This window comes from Mugil cephalus, chromosome 1, assembly GCF_022458985.1.
Source record: "Mugil cephalus isolate CIBA_MC_2020 chromosome 1, CIBA_Mcephalus_1.1, whole genome shotgun sequence".
In the NCBI taxonomy this organism is placed as follows: domain Eukaryota; kingdom Metazoa; phylum Chordata; class Actinopteri; order Mugiliformes; family Mugilidae; genus Mugil; species Mugil cephalus.
The window spans coordinates 35,186,922-35,200,965 of NC_061770.1; the positions used below are offsets into that span (position 1 = coordinate 35,186,922).

Here is a 14,044-nt window from a genome sequence, read left to right on the forward strand (position 1 = left end):
TCTTTGTCCTGCTGCAGAATAAATTGGGGACCAATCATACGACTCCCTGATGGTATTGCATGATGGATAAGTATCTCCCTGTATTTCTCAACTCCATTTGCGGAAATGCAGCACCAGACTTGCAAAGAACCTCCACCGTGCATTACTTTTACATGCAGACACTCATTGTTGTAGTTCTCTCCAGTCCTTTGGTGAAAAAACTGCCTTCTGCTACAGATGAATATTTCAAATTTTAACTTGGCCTTGTTTCCATGTCAGAGGGATGGATTTTTGGCTGCAACTCTTCCATAAAGACCACTTTTGGCCAGATTCTCCAGACATTAGATGGGTGAACCTGGGTCCAACTGGTTTCTGCCAGTTCTGAGCCGATGGCTCTGCTGGACATCTTCAGATATGGAAGGGAAACAAACTTGATGTGTTTTACATCAGCTGCTTTAAGTTTTCTTGGCTCCTACAAAATCCCTGACTTTGTACACCTAGCAGTTGGCATTAGCATTAACATAACGTAACAAGAATCCCCCGAATAATGATTAACGTAACGTAGTTTCAGTGACGATTTATTCTAACCTATAATATTATCCAGGCTGAAACTGTTAATGCATTACATATTAATCCGACTGGATATGAAGTGCGCACATTTATGATCGTCTCACTCCAATCCTTTCTGTTAATTACCAAAGCTAAACCAAAGTTGTCTACAACTGGCAGTGGCTGGTATGTGATAAAACTTCAAGTTAGTGTTTTTGTTTTTTTCGTTTTGGCCCCAAAAAATACAGCAAGTGACAGCGTTTGCCGCTTACTTTGCATTTGTAAATTGATAAAAAGTCATTTTATATTTATAATCATTTATATTTTTGAAAGCATTCTTAGTTTACAGCATTTGGAATTGAAATTTAATGACACCGGTTTCTGGTGTGTTATTAACCACAGAGTTTCCTGTTGAAACCTCAAGTTCCCATCAATTTCTTAGAACTGAAGAAGCTACTTTGATGAAACATCTTCCAGTTCCCTTTATTTGAAATGTCTTTTGGGTTGTTTTATTGTATGTTTCCATTGATGTTTTCATCCACTGTATTTGTCCATTTTATCCATTGTATTTGTCAAAAAAACACCAAATTCACTAGATCCCAAACTGATCAATTATCTGTGGGATGATCCACCATAGAGACCCTTCCCCTCAACTCACAGGACCCTAACCCCCCCACTAACAATATTCAGGACACCCTCATGTCCATTCTCTGATGAGTCACAACTGTTTTGGAGGCACAAGAGAGACCAACCTATTAGGAACGGCCATAATGTTATGTATCTATACTAGGCTCTATACTAGAGTTATTTGTGTGTTATTCTTATGTAAAGTGTCACGGAGTGGCTTTAAAGGCGCTTTTAAAATAAAAAATATCATAATTATGTTATTATTATTGTTGTTGTTTTGCTATTGTTGTCGTTATTATTGCCTCCACAAGATGGCGGTAACAGGAAGCAGTACGTTGAAGAAGAAGAGGCGGTTGAGCGTGATGACGCAATCACAATGCGCCGCGGCAGCTAGCACTCCGGCTAGCTGCGTTAGCTCACGATTTTGAAAGGAGACTAAATACTATGGAGGCCGCGCATGTTTCATATCGTTAGATGGTCGAGGGACCGTCCCGGTGACCAGTAGTTGTTCGGTTCGGTCTCAGCCGGGAGTCGTTATGGCGGAGGAGGGGGATTTATCTCCAAACCTTCTGGGGGCAGAGGAGGCGAAACACGGCAGCGGCGACTTCGTGGCCCCGGATGGTCTGTGCTGGATGTCGGTGCTCGTGTGTCTGATGCTGGCTTGCTCCTATGTCGGTAGTTTGTACGTGTGGAGGAGTGACCTACCCAGGTGAGCCCCACAGGACCCGGGGGACAGAGGGACAGATGGACCATTTGTGTTAGGACAGGAGGAATTAGTCCCTAGTGTTGTCGGAGGAGTCGGTTACTTTGCACTGGTTTAGTCTTGAAGTTTGCGGATACTTCTGCTTCGGCTTTTCAGGTCGCATAAATACACTTTACTCTTCATTCAGCGGTTCACAGTTGCACATTCACACAGCTGCTTTAAAATATTGTAAATATACGTATAAATACCATTTACCCCCTTTAAAGTTTACATCTCAAGTTTACAGTTTAAGATAAAATATGCAGAAACATACAAAACAGTGCACAAATAAAAAACAATATGAAATATATTACAAGCAGGCAGTGCAGTAATGCAGATATAAATATATGTACTGTATGAGTATATGTGGTACACACAAAATAGTGAAGTTGTGAATAGGAAAATAGTATTGCACATATGTTGTTGTTGGTCTCCTGGGAGCAGCACCTGGTTGAAGAGCCTGACAGCAGAGACTCCAGGCCACAAAGTTCTGGTCCAGCTCTCGGTACTTCTTTATCGTCTCTGATGTTAATGAGACCGACAATGTCTGAGTCGTCTGAGAACTTTTTTTAGGTGGCAGTTTGTTGTGTAGAGGGTGAAGTCAGCTGTGTAAATGGTGAAAAGAGAGAGGATCCAGGACAGTTCCCTGTGGCATCCCTGTGATCCCTGCAGATCAGTCTTTTGTCCTGTCCAGGAGCCAAGTTGACAGTTTCTGTTTTATTTTATTTTTCATTTTATATTTCTCAGTCATTCATCTATATATACCTTGTACTTTATCGTGTCTGCTGTATCACTGTTTCTACTACTCGTTTTTTTCTTTCACTATATCTACTGGCAGCAGGCACAACAATAAGTTTCACCGTGCGTTGTACTATTGCAACTGTGCATGTGGCAATTATTATCTTATTGGTGTGGCCAGTAACGAGGCAACGCACCAGTAGCTTTCACTGCACTTCAGATTTATAATACATATTATGTCATCAAACCCGTTTATCCGTCTCCACGTATTTTAATAATGTGAAAGTAGCCTAGTAGATTCTTTACAGGTGATGTGCGGTAAAACTCAATTTTACTCATGTGAAGTCCTAAAATGTAGGCAGAACCCAAACCACCACACTGTACATACAGCATGTCTTTATATTTCTATTTTTGTATATTTTTCTTACAATATTTCTGTTAAATTTGTTTCTTGTATATATTCTTGCTCACCAAATTCATAAAGCCTTTTATTATCTTCATGAGAGGCAGACATGTTTAGTCACATGATTCTTATTCCTCTTTTGATGATGATGAGGAGGAGTTTTTGATTTGTTTCATGGCAGACCTAAAATAAACAACTCCCAGTTAGTCCCCAGTAATTTACTTGCATGCACAATATTGTCATATCCTCTTTCCTTCGTCTTCAGGGACAATCCTGCGGTGATAAAGAGACGCTTCACCAGCGTCCTCATTGTGTCCGGTCTGTCGCCGCTCTTTGTCTGGGCATGGAGAGAGTTCACAGGTGTCAGGGTGAGTTCATGTCCAGCCACTTCTTCACCCGGCCGTCCTCTTGTCCAACAACATCAAGATTAAATGGAATAAACGTTCCTGTTTCCCTGCTTCATGTGTCAGACGGGTTCGTCGTTGCTGGCTCTCATGGGGATCCGGTTTGAAGGCCTCATTCCTGCTGTTGTCCTTCCCGTCCTCCTAACTATGGTGAGAAACACACACACAAACAAACAGCTTAAACTGGTTAGTGTGAAATTTGAGCCCTTTTCCTAATTTTAAAATACACGAAACCTTTATTTTTTTCATGGCAAGGTATGGGACCTCGTCCACCTCTGTCCATCACTTATAGTATGAGATCTATCTAAGATCAGGTCGCAGTCTACGGAAGCCCTAAGCAGCCATGTGCTCAGTGTCCTCTGTTTTCTTGAGATCTCGTTGTATTTAATTCGAGAGAGTTCAGTCATGCTGAGCAAAGCACTGCTGGAGACACAAAGACACCACGCAGCACCTGAAAACCAGTCACACCGGTGTGTTGACGGACGTTAGGAGTCCAAGTCCCAAGTCTGTGTCTAGTAGAGAACACAAAGGTTTTTCTGGAGCCATCTGCCTTGACACTAATGTGTGGTTTCATGCTTCTGCATCAATTTGTAAGCGTTTCTACGGCAACAGCCCAGGCCCTACGTAGACCCAACGTAACTGCGCTTTGCAGAGCTGTGATTAGTCGACTTGGTAGTAGTGTGTTTATGCTGTAGTATTTCCGGATGCTTCTCCATCTCTGCAGTTTTATAGTTGATTGTTTTGGATCAGTAAAGATGGGACACGTGGAGGGAAGGTTCACTGAGGACGTTCAGAGATACAAACATTTCTATGACTCGTGTTCGGTGAAATTTCGGCGGAAGTTTCGGTCTTCATTGTTGAAAATGAAGGAGGAAGTGGAAACAAAAATTAACCCTAGTGTTTGGGTGGAGTTGAGTAAGACGGACTGACAAGTAGAAATGTGTCCTCTATATCTTCCCTGGGTTCTTTCGGGTTCTTCATTCCCAGCCACTTTTGCACGCTCTTACTTTATAGTTTGAATATCACATTTGAACACATGCAACCTACAGTTGCCTCCACCATCATATACCTTTTCAACAGTGTGTGTTTATGTGCTGTCTTGCGCTGCAGGTCCTGTTTCTGGGCCCCCTCATGCAGCTGGCCATGGACTGTCCATGGAGCTTCATAGACGGCGTGCGGGTCGCGTTTGGTAAGAAAGTCAAACATCTGATTTATTAAAAAAAGAAGAAGAAGAAATCCACATCCTGGTCTGTAACCTATGTGTGTGTGTGTCCTCCTCCAGACCCCTGGTTCTGGATGCTGTGCTTCAGCGACATGCGCTGGTTGAGAAACCAGGTGGTGGCGCCGCTCACAGAGGAGCTGGTGTTCAGGGCCTGCATGCTGCCCATGTTGGTGCCGTGCGCCGGCCCCTCCACCGCCATCTTCATCTGCCCCCTGTTCTTCGGAGTGGGTGAGTTTGAGCTTTAGGTGTTTTCTGCTATGAGCCTCCGCTGAATGAAAGAGTTTTTTTAAGGAGAAAAGTGTGTGAACATTTATAAGTTTGGCTCCAGAAGTGGTTTTGGTTTATTGCAGACCTTTGAAATTAGAGGGTACGAACTGAAGGGAACAGGTGTAATAATAATAATAATAATTTACGCCGCATTTTTTCCTGAATATTGCCGTGATGTTGGAGATAAATGCTAGAAAGCAAAAATAAAACAAAAAAACATGACACTTCCTTTTTCCATTGGTGGAAAAATGCATCCCATCAGCCAATCAGGAAATGATGTGTCAGCGGTTGCTAAGGAAGAGGGAGAAGTTGTGATCAGGTTCTACCAGTTATAGTTTTGTGAATGAACTCCTATCAGTGAATCAATCTGCTGGAGTGGAGAGAAGGCCAGTTTAGCAACAGTCACTATTCTGTGATTGGTCAGAAACTGGAAGTGGGCGTGGTTAACCCTCTGGAGTCCAGAGAATAATTGGATGTCTTTGACTCCTTTTGGTTTTATCTCTATATTTCATCTTCATCTTGTTCCTTGTTTGGTTTCATTTTCTTCAGCTCAACCCCACATGTGTCACTTTGCAGTTATCTTTTTATTTTGACAATCTGTATTAACACATTGGACCTAAAACGACAATAAAATCATCAAGACCCGGTAGGAAAAAGTTAAAATTTTCACTCTGAAAACCACAAATATGTTTAACGGACCATTTTTACAACTTAGAATGTAAAACTAAAGTGTAAATTTCAAAAGCTTATAAACAAATTTAACAAACAACAAGGCTATTTATAACTATTTACATTAAAGTAGGAAATGCATCACACATTTTTGTACAACTATTTACAAAACTATCAGGTGTAACAATAAGTAGTAATATCTAAATGTCATCTACAGTCTACACTATCTACAGTCACTCCACAGGGTGAATATAGCCTCACCGTCACAACTTCCCCTGTTCCTTAGCAACCATTGACACATCATTTCCTGATTGGTTGATTGGATCGATTTTTCCACCAATAGGAAAAGGAGAATTTCTAGCATTTGAAACTAGCTCAGGGTTTTCTCCTGCACCAACATGAAGACAATATTAAAAAAAAAAAAGACTTTAATTTCTAAATAGTCTAGTTTTACTTGGCCTATCAACACAATTGAAGTTAGCACTTTCTATAAAAGTTGAAACGGAGACTTGGCGACGCTGCGTCTTGATGCTACGTCGTCATGTGATTTGGACGAGTTGACTCCAGATGATCAAACGTAAAAGCAGGAAACGCTAGCAGCCTGCTGTGACCACTAATCCAACGACCTCGATTTCTTTCTTTCCGTTTTTCTTCAACACTAACCTTCTTCTATCTAATGTTACTTGTCCAGTTTTTTATTTTTAATTTGTTTTGTGACGTGACTGTTCCAGCTCACTTCCACCACGTCATCGAGCTGCTGAGGTTCAGACAGGGGACTCTGTCGGGGATCTTCCTCTCCGCGGGTGAGGAGCCGACGTCTTTAACGATGCGTTTTCACGGTAAAAATCTGTAAAAAAAAAAAACGTAGGAATCGACCCGTGACACATACCCCCCCCCTTTTTTTCCCCCCTCCCCCACAGTGTTTCAGTTCTCTTACACCGCGGTGTTCGGGGCCTTCACTGCCTTCATCTTCATCAGAACAGGTGAGGAGCTTTTCATTTGATGGTATTAGGAGAACATTGAGTTTTGGGTTCCGTTAAATGGATCTAAAGACTTTTCCGGTTTTGTGTTGTTTTTACTATTATCGGTGGTAATAGCTCCGCCCCTTTTTTGTTGCAGGTCATCTGATAGGTCCAGTCCTCTGCCACTCCTTCTGTAACTACATGGGTTTCCCTTCCATCAGCACAGCCATGGAGCACCCCTACCGCCTCACCATCCTCTCCTCCTACCTGCTGGGGGTCTTCCTCTTCTTCTTCCTCCTCTTCCCCTTCACCAACCCCTCGTACTACGGCCTCCCCACGCCGGTCTGCACCCTCACCTCGTCCCCCAGCTCCCTCTGCCTGTCCTGATCCAGGCCCGCTTTAGTCCACCGACACCACCCGCCGCACGTCTCATCTCCTTCTACCGATGAAGCGGTCGAGGGTGTTGGGTTGGGTTCGTTTCCCTTTTTTTTTTTTTTTTCCACTTTGAAGTTAGACTTCAGGTTCCGGTCCTGTTTGGGCCAACAGCGCTGACAACCACATGGGCTCTGATGCCACGGTGAGGTGAGGAACTCTGTAGCCATTTTCTCATGGTCTACGGGCCCCTTTACATATTAGATATATATATATAAATACATCTCTACATTTATATGACATCACATTAATTGTTGGTGCTCATTTCAGAGAAGTGAAGGGTTTTGTTTGACGCCCTATGCTGCCACCCAGATATGTGACACTGGTTTAACACTGAAACGCTCCTCAGATCGTCTAAATGCTGGTGGACCATTCTGGTGTACGTTTGTTTTTTGTTTTTTTTAAGGATGATTGTGGTCTACTGCAACTTAGGTCTTGGTAAAATCAAAGTTAGAGACTAACCCCCTTCCTCAAATAGAGCTGGATAAACATATTTTCTTACTTGCTGCATCTACCTTTGACCTCCTAAACCTTGTAGTTCCTGGGTGGTTCATTGGTTCATCTAAATCAGATAAGTGGAGACACTAGGACGCTAGACTTTGCTGATTTTAGTGTATTTATCAATGAATGTCTTTGGGTCTTTATTCCAGAAGAAGTGAAGTCTGCTTGCATCTTAGTTTGCAAACTAGCCAAGATCTTAGTAGCTTCTCATAAACGTGGTGGACGGCATTGGACAAGTATTAGTTATGATTCCTGTGCTCTGATTTAGCTTTGTATTTGCTACAATTGCTCAAAACTAAGTAAGTAAGTAAGACCTAAGTTGTTTAGCAGTTCTGCTTCCCGTCACCTTCCCCTAACATCCCAAAACACCGTTAGACCCTCAAAGCTTTCAGATTTATTCAATTTAATTAGAAAGTTTATGTGTTTATGAAGAGTAAAGACCAGGGTGAGGGTAAAGACAGGCCTTTCTTCTCCATTAAGTATTAAATTACTGATAAGATGTTGGTGCATTTGCGAGACGATCATCTGTTATCTGTGGTCGTCTCTTATGCCTTTTCTCTAGACGACTGTAGCTGCACTAGAGCCTTGACGTTGAAGTATTAAAACCAAGGAAACACATCCACGTCACCTTTTAGTTGTTTTTTAATGTTTTAATTTGACCTGTGTTGACATATGTATGTAGAGAGGTAATAGGTTGAGAGTTATGTTCAGTGTTGGTAGTTGGTTTCGTTGTTGTTGGGTGTTTGTTGCAGCTTGGGTCGCTGTCTTAATGAATGAGCATAAAAAAAGCAATTGTACGTAGTCGGTTGTGACCAGGCACAAATTAAAAGTCGTTTCTCACCAGCACAGCAGCAACAATCAGTCAGTGTGATAAAACTTCTCTTATTTGCTTCACGTGAAATCAGCTTTGCGTTGTCCAAAGACCATTTGTGGTTAGCGTTGTAGTTTTTATTTCCTTTTCCATTCCAGGTCACAAACAGTTCTCCATTCAAAATCTGGTGCTACGATTTCTTAGCATGTTCCCAGCTCAGAATCTATAGGTTGGCACGTTATTCTGCCCACTGCTCTTATAGACCCCTTCATGGCCTACGTCACAGTGACGTCACATTGTTAGCTGGAGGCAAAACAGAGGGAAGCTTGACTCAAAACAGACAGAAGCTTGACTCAAAACAGACAGAAGCTTGAGGCAAAACAGAGGGAAGCTGGAGAACACTGTCACTATCAACCAGGAAAATATCATCTTGCTGTATTTGAAAAAGCAAAAAAACACTTACTTGAGGTTTGGTCACATGCCAGCCACTGACAGTCGTAGTTGACTTGGGTTGAACGCGATTTAAAAGAAAAGATTGAAGTCAGACAATCATCAACAACTCTTGTGTTTGCAACACACTTGATATTAGGTAAGGTTAGTCTGTAATGCATCATCAGTTTCAGCAGGTTAAGTTGATCAGTATTTGGTGGACTTACATGTTAGTGCTAATGCTAACTGCGAGCTAACTCAGCATTAGTTGTATGTTTCAAGGGTGTCTCAGCTGAAGTTGCATTTACTACGTTCCCCTCCACAATGTACTTCCTTCTTGTAATATCTTTGTAGGAGAAGCTTCACTTGATAAAGACAGACCAGACTTTGTCTCCTCTTTGTCCTCCTTTAGTCAAATCATCCATCCAGTGAGTGAGAGTGTAGGGGTCGGTGAATGTAGTCCCAGTCAGCTTTTTAAAATAACACTCATGGTCTCTGGGAGTGAGTGTATTAGTATATTCTCTAAAATATACGTTTACCGGGGCCGTTTTTAGCAAAACAGCCCGTTGAAATATGCTAACCGCCATTTACAGGCTAATGTGTTTGAGACGTTTTGCCTCCAGCTAAGCCCCGCCCCTCAACAGACGTCACACTGTTTACAAACTGTGAAGGGGTCTATACTATAAGCCCCAGTTATATGTTGCAGCTAATTGAAGAGACTGTTAAATAAACGAGGACCAGAAAATCAGTTTTTACACCGGCCACAACCGAAGTATGATATTTATTTTAGTTTGTTTTGTACGGGCAACGTGTTGCATTCACTTGAGAAAAGAAAAAATGGTGCAAATTGCATGTTATAAGGACGCTGCAGTATTGCCCACCAGAGGAAATAATTATCTTATGTGGTTCCATTCATTGATCCAGAAAGTCTTAGGTGTCTGCAAGTGGACAAACTAATAAAAATACCATCAGTATAACTTAAAGATTGAAGTATGTCTCTGGGTCTAAAGAACTTTATCTATATTTATTAAAAAATAATTCAATAAATCAATAATCTTGCAAAAACTGAATTTATTTTTGCTCAGAATTTTTTTTTTATTATTATTCTCTTAAGTGAATGCAATGCTCTTACATAGTTTCTGAACCATGGTAAATCATAGGAATATTATTAGTCAACAACTCAAGCAGGTTTTTAAATACAGTAAGTTATATATATTCAGACACTGACACTTTGTTGTTGCTGTTTTTTTCCAAAATGTATCATAATTTCACATTAATCTTGGACTTAAAGTGCAGATTTAATTCAAGGGATTGAAAAAAAAAGAAATATTTAGGAATTACAAACTTCTTTATTCACCGGCTCATGTATAATTCCACAAATGGGAATTAATGTTAAAAATTGGCAATTTTTTCTGGATTGGCTTGATTGATGTAGCCACTGTAGGATATTTTACTTTCAGATTAATTTTCAAATTAATTTTATTTTGAACATTAAGACTATGTGTTAAAATATGTAACCATTGGTATATATAAAAAACACAGCCCATCTCTTCTTAGTTTTTTAGTTTAGTTCATTTCGAACACGTAAAAAAACAATCCCTCTGTAGTTTAGGTAGATAAAGGCCTCAGTCACATTTCGGTAAAATAATCCTATTTCTAAAATTGACTTTTTTTTTCTTCTTTTTTAAAGGATATTTTATTGTTACGGACCCCTTGCAATTACATCAGAAGACCACTAGGGATCAGCGAACCCCCTGTTGGGAGTCACTACTGTACATGTCTGAAAAAAACTTTAACAACAACAAACGGTCCTCAAATTACAGAGGAGAATGTGAATTCAGGTTCACATTTTCATAAATGGCTAAAAAAACAAAAAAATTGTGCCAGTGTCCAAAAAATATATAAATATATATATATATAGATGCAAATGTTTTTGGATGCCTGCTCCAAGCTCATACTGTGAAGAAGACGACGACGTAGTGGACTGATTGGATCTGAAGCAATAAATGCTGAAACAGAACCATATCTTTATAAAGGTTGTTATTTTTATTATCAGGCTTAGAAACCTTAAGTAGACTTTATGGATGTTGTGTACCTCCGTGGAGCTGCCAGCAGAGGGCATCAGGACACTTGAAGCGAGACATTTATTACTGCAGACTGTCTGACATCAGTCATCCGTCTCCTGAAAACCAATTCACTCCTAACTTATTTTACCTTTAGCTTCCACACGATTACGCCTCAGTGTGAGAGACAAATTCAGACTCCACTGCTTCTAGTTTCCTATTTGACATTTTGCACCTTTTGTCTTTATTCTGCCTCTTATTCTGGAAACTGATGACTCCGTTTTATAGTGCTGTAGGGATATTAACCATCCTGTTTTGGCCTTTTTTATTCCTCATGTGAGTCACAAAAAAGTAAATACTACTACTAACAATAATAATCCTGTCCCAAACACAGTCATTGGAAAAGGAGCAGCTGTCGTTCCCCATTCATGTGTTAGTTTGTCTAGTCTATATCTGAACACCTAAATACCTCACTGGGGGAGTTTAGGAGCAGTTTACATTTAAATCAGAAGGGTGTCAAACTCATTTTAGGTCATACCAGTAACATCATACGATAATAAGCTAATAAATACCAACAACTCCACATGTTTACCTTTGTTTTAGAGCAGAGACGTAGAAGAAAATCATGAAAACCAGACTTTTTGAGAACGAAGAAGTGTAATTTTTCTGCTCATTGCTGCCACCTACTGTTCAGTTCTGGGTCTGAGTTGCGTTTTGTCGACAAACCTGAGTGAACCGGGGCGACCCCTAGTGGACAAATTGGGAACGGGTGCAAAATTGAATGTCTTCTATGTAATCTTTGCACTTCCTTGTTCTCATCTTCTCCCTTTTTGAATTTTAAAAATCTTTCCTTTCGATCTGGTTCCGCTGCGTTTGACACCCCTGATTTAAAACGAACGAGGCGCCAACTTCCGAATCGATGCCGCGTGCTGGCCTGGATGACGTGGTTGGACTTGTGGAAGTGTTTGATAACAGCTCTAGGCAGTAACTTTATTTTTGTCGGTTTTATGGATGTATATTTTTATTGTCGTATAAGGATGCTGTACAAAAATTGCCAAACTAGACAAAGTCATTGTCTGCTGGAGTAGAGTTTTGCGTTCTTAAAGGTCCACTTAGTTTTGTCTCCTTATACGATATTGCGTTCAATCCATATTTGAAATGACTTCCTGTACTTTAAACCCCCATCTAAAGCCCCGCTGTCAAATTTTGCCAAAGTGTCACCATTGAAAGTAGCTTTTAGAGAACATGCGGGACTGGACGGCGTGACCTAGCTACGTCGCCTACGCCGCTGTGAGCCATTTATACTCATGCCAGTCGTCGCCGTCGACTTATCGTTGCGGAAGCTCTGCAGCTCAAAGCTAAAACTGAAGCGTCCTCCACGGTGTCATCTTCTTTGATGAGGCCACTGCATGACATTAGATACTCACATGAGAAAAAAAGCAAAGTTTGATAACTATAAATATATATATGTGTGTGTTAATTTAAAATCTTGTGGGTGGTAATAACGGGTTCTTGGCCTGCAACAAGGTACACGTTAAGTTTCTTTTTTCAGTTCCCTGCCACCGACCTGACCTCATGGGGACACGTAGAGGACGATCAGACTGAAAACCAGTTCCTAATCATCAGTCCCTCGCGGGCGTTTGCTGCTGAAGATGCGAAACCTAATAATATGCAGAGAGCAGCACTGGCAAGAGTCTATTTTTGCAAAAGCTGGAGCGTCTCTTGTTATTTTCTTATAAAAACACCCGGTAGGAACAACTCAGACGTACGTTTCCAGAACTCGTGGAGACACGAGGCGGCTGGTGGACACAGATGTTTATACTGAGCGCTCTATTTTCTAATCAGATATATTTTGGTGACAGGAACAGAATGTACAGACTATGTGCATGTATTTTATGTGCTCACTGTGTCACTTGTGCGGTTTCGAAGTAGCGGCGACACGACCATGTTTTAGTATGACCGTCTTTTACAGGATGTTTGGAATCACTGAGAAATATCTATTTGTAAATAAAGATTGTAATTTTATCCACGTCCACGCTTTTGTCGCCTTTTGTTTTCTCATGTTTTGTTTCTTAACACACAAAGTGTATATATATAAAATATGTATAGAAGTATATAAAACTAAGTATATATAAAAATACAAACACATGCAAAAGTTTAATACAGTTTAATAAGATATACAAAACTGTATAAAGAACATGTATACAAGTATATATAAAAATATATATAAAATATACATGTTTAAGTAAGTCATACAAGTGTATAACGTAAATACAAAAATATATGAAAGTATATACACAAACATAAAATATATCTAGAATATGTATGTATATATGTTTAAATATATTGAATATACAAATTTGAGAATATATATATAATTATACATAAAAATATATATGAAATATACATATTTTAAGACAGAGTGTACAAAGAATAAATATAAGTACATAGAAAAACATTTAAAAAATATGTACAAAATATACAAGTTCAAATAAAATATACAGAACTACTGTATATAGATACATAGATACAGTATATATACAGTATATCTTTCTATATATATGTAATATCTTTAAGATTTAATGTAATCTAGAAAAGTTCTAACTTATTAAATGTATCATTCTGTCTAAAGATATAAAAACAAACAGCAGCAGCGAGACTAAAAATCAACAGTAAATTCAAGTTGCTTGTTAAAATCTAATTATTTTTTTCCAGATTAAAGCCACATTCAGTAAAACATGAGTGGGTGATGAAAGTCGTCTCCAAACAGTGTCTCACCGTCTCATCGTCTCTGTCCCGTATGGTTTTTGTTTTGTCCTTCTCTGTAATGAAATATCCAGCTGTCTCCTCCTCCTCATGTTTCTATCTGGTTCCACTTTCATCCTCAGCTTCAGTAATTAAAACGGAGCCAACCTCTTAGCAGGTTATCAACACTGTTAGGTTAACCCCTCACCTCCCCCCCTACCTCCAGGTCCAGCGTGTCCATGCACAGACACAAATATACACCAGTCATCAGTCTATAGACGCGTCTGTCTCGCAGCTACATACCAGGCTGATAACTACAGGGAAATACACTTCACCTCCTCCTGGTTTTTCTTTCTTCTCGGTGTTGAGCCCCAGGAGGAATGTGCGTGACATTCATCTCCCAGGTCCCACGCTTTTCATTAGTTGGGCCTAGAAGGTATGCGGGATTCACACGAGCCTTGTTATGTGAGGATGAAATATGGTCCATGCTGGAGGTCTCCC

The 14,044-nt window shown here is 40.2% G+C and overlaps 1 protein-coding gene across 1 annotated transcript; it reads left to right on the forward strand.

Moving 5' to 3' along the window:
- The first annotated feature begins 1,538 nt into the window (after positions 1-1,538).
- Positions 1,539-9,092, forward strand: rce1a (Ras converting CAAX endopeptidase 1a). The gene is made up of 8 exons (XM_047577408.1): positions 1,539-1,864; positions 3,304-3,406; positions 3,509-3,592; positions 4,553-4,631; positions 4,725-4,892; positions 6,332-6,403; positions 6,521-6,583; positions 6,720-9,092. Exons 1-8 carry the CDS (start codon positions 1,692-1,694, stop codon positions 6,947-6,949), a joined length of 972 nt encoding a protein of 323 aa, XP_047433364.1. The 5' UTR covers positions 1,539-1,691; the 3' UTR covers positions 6,950-9,092.
- The last annotated feature ends 4,952 nt before the right edge of the window (positions 9,093-14,044 follow it).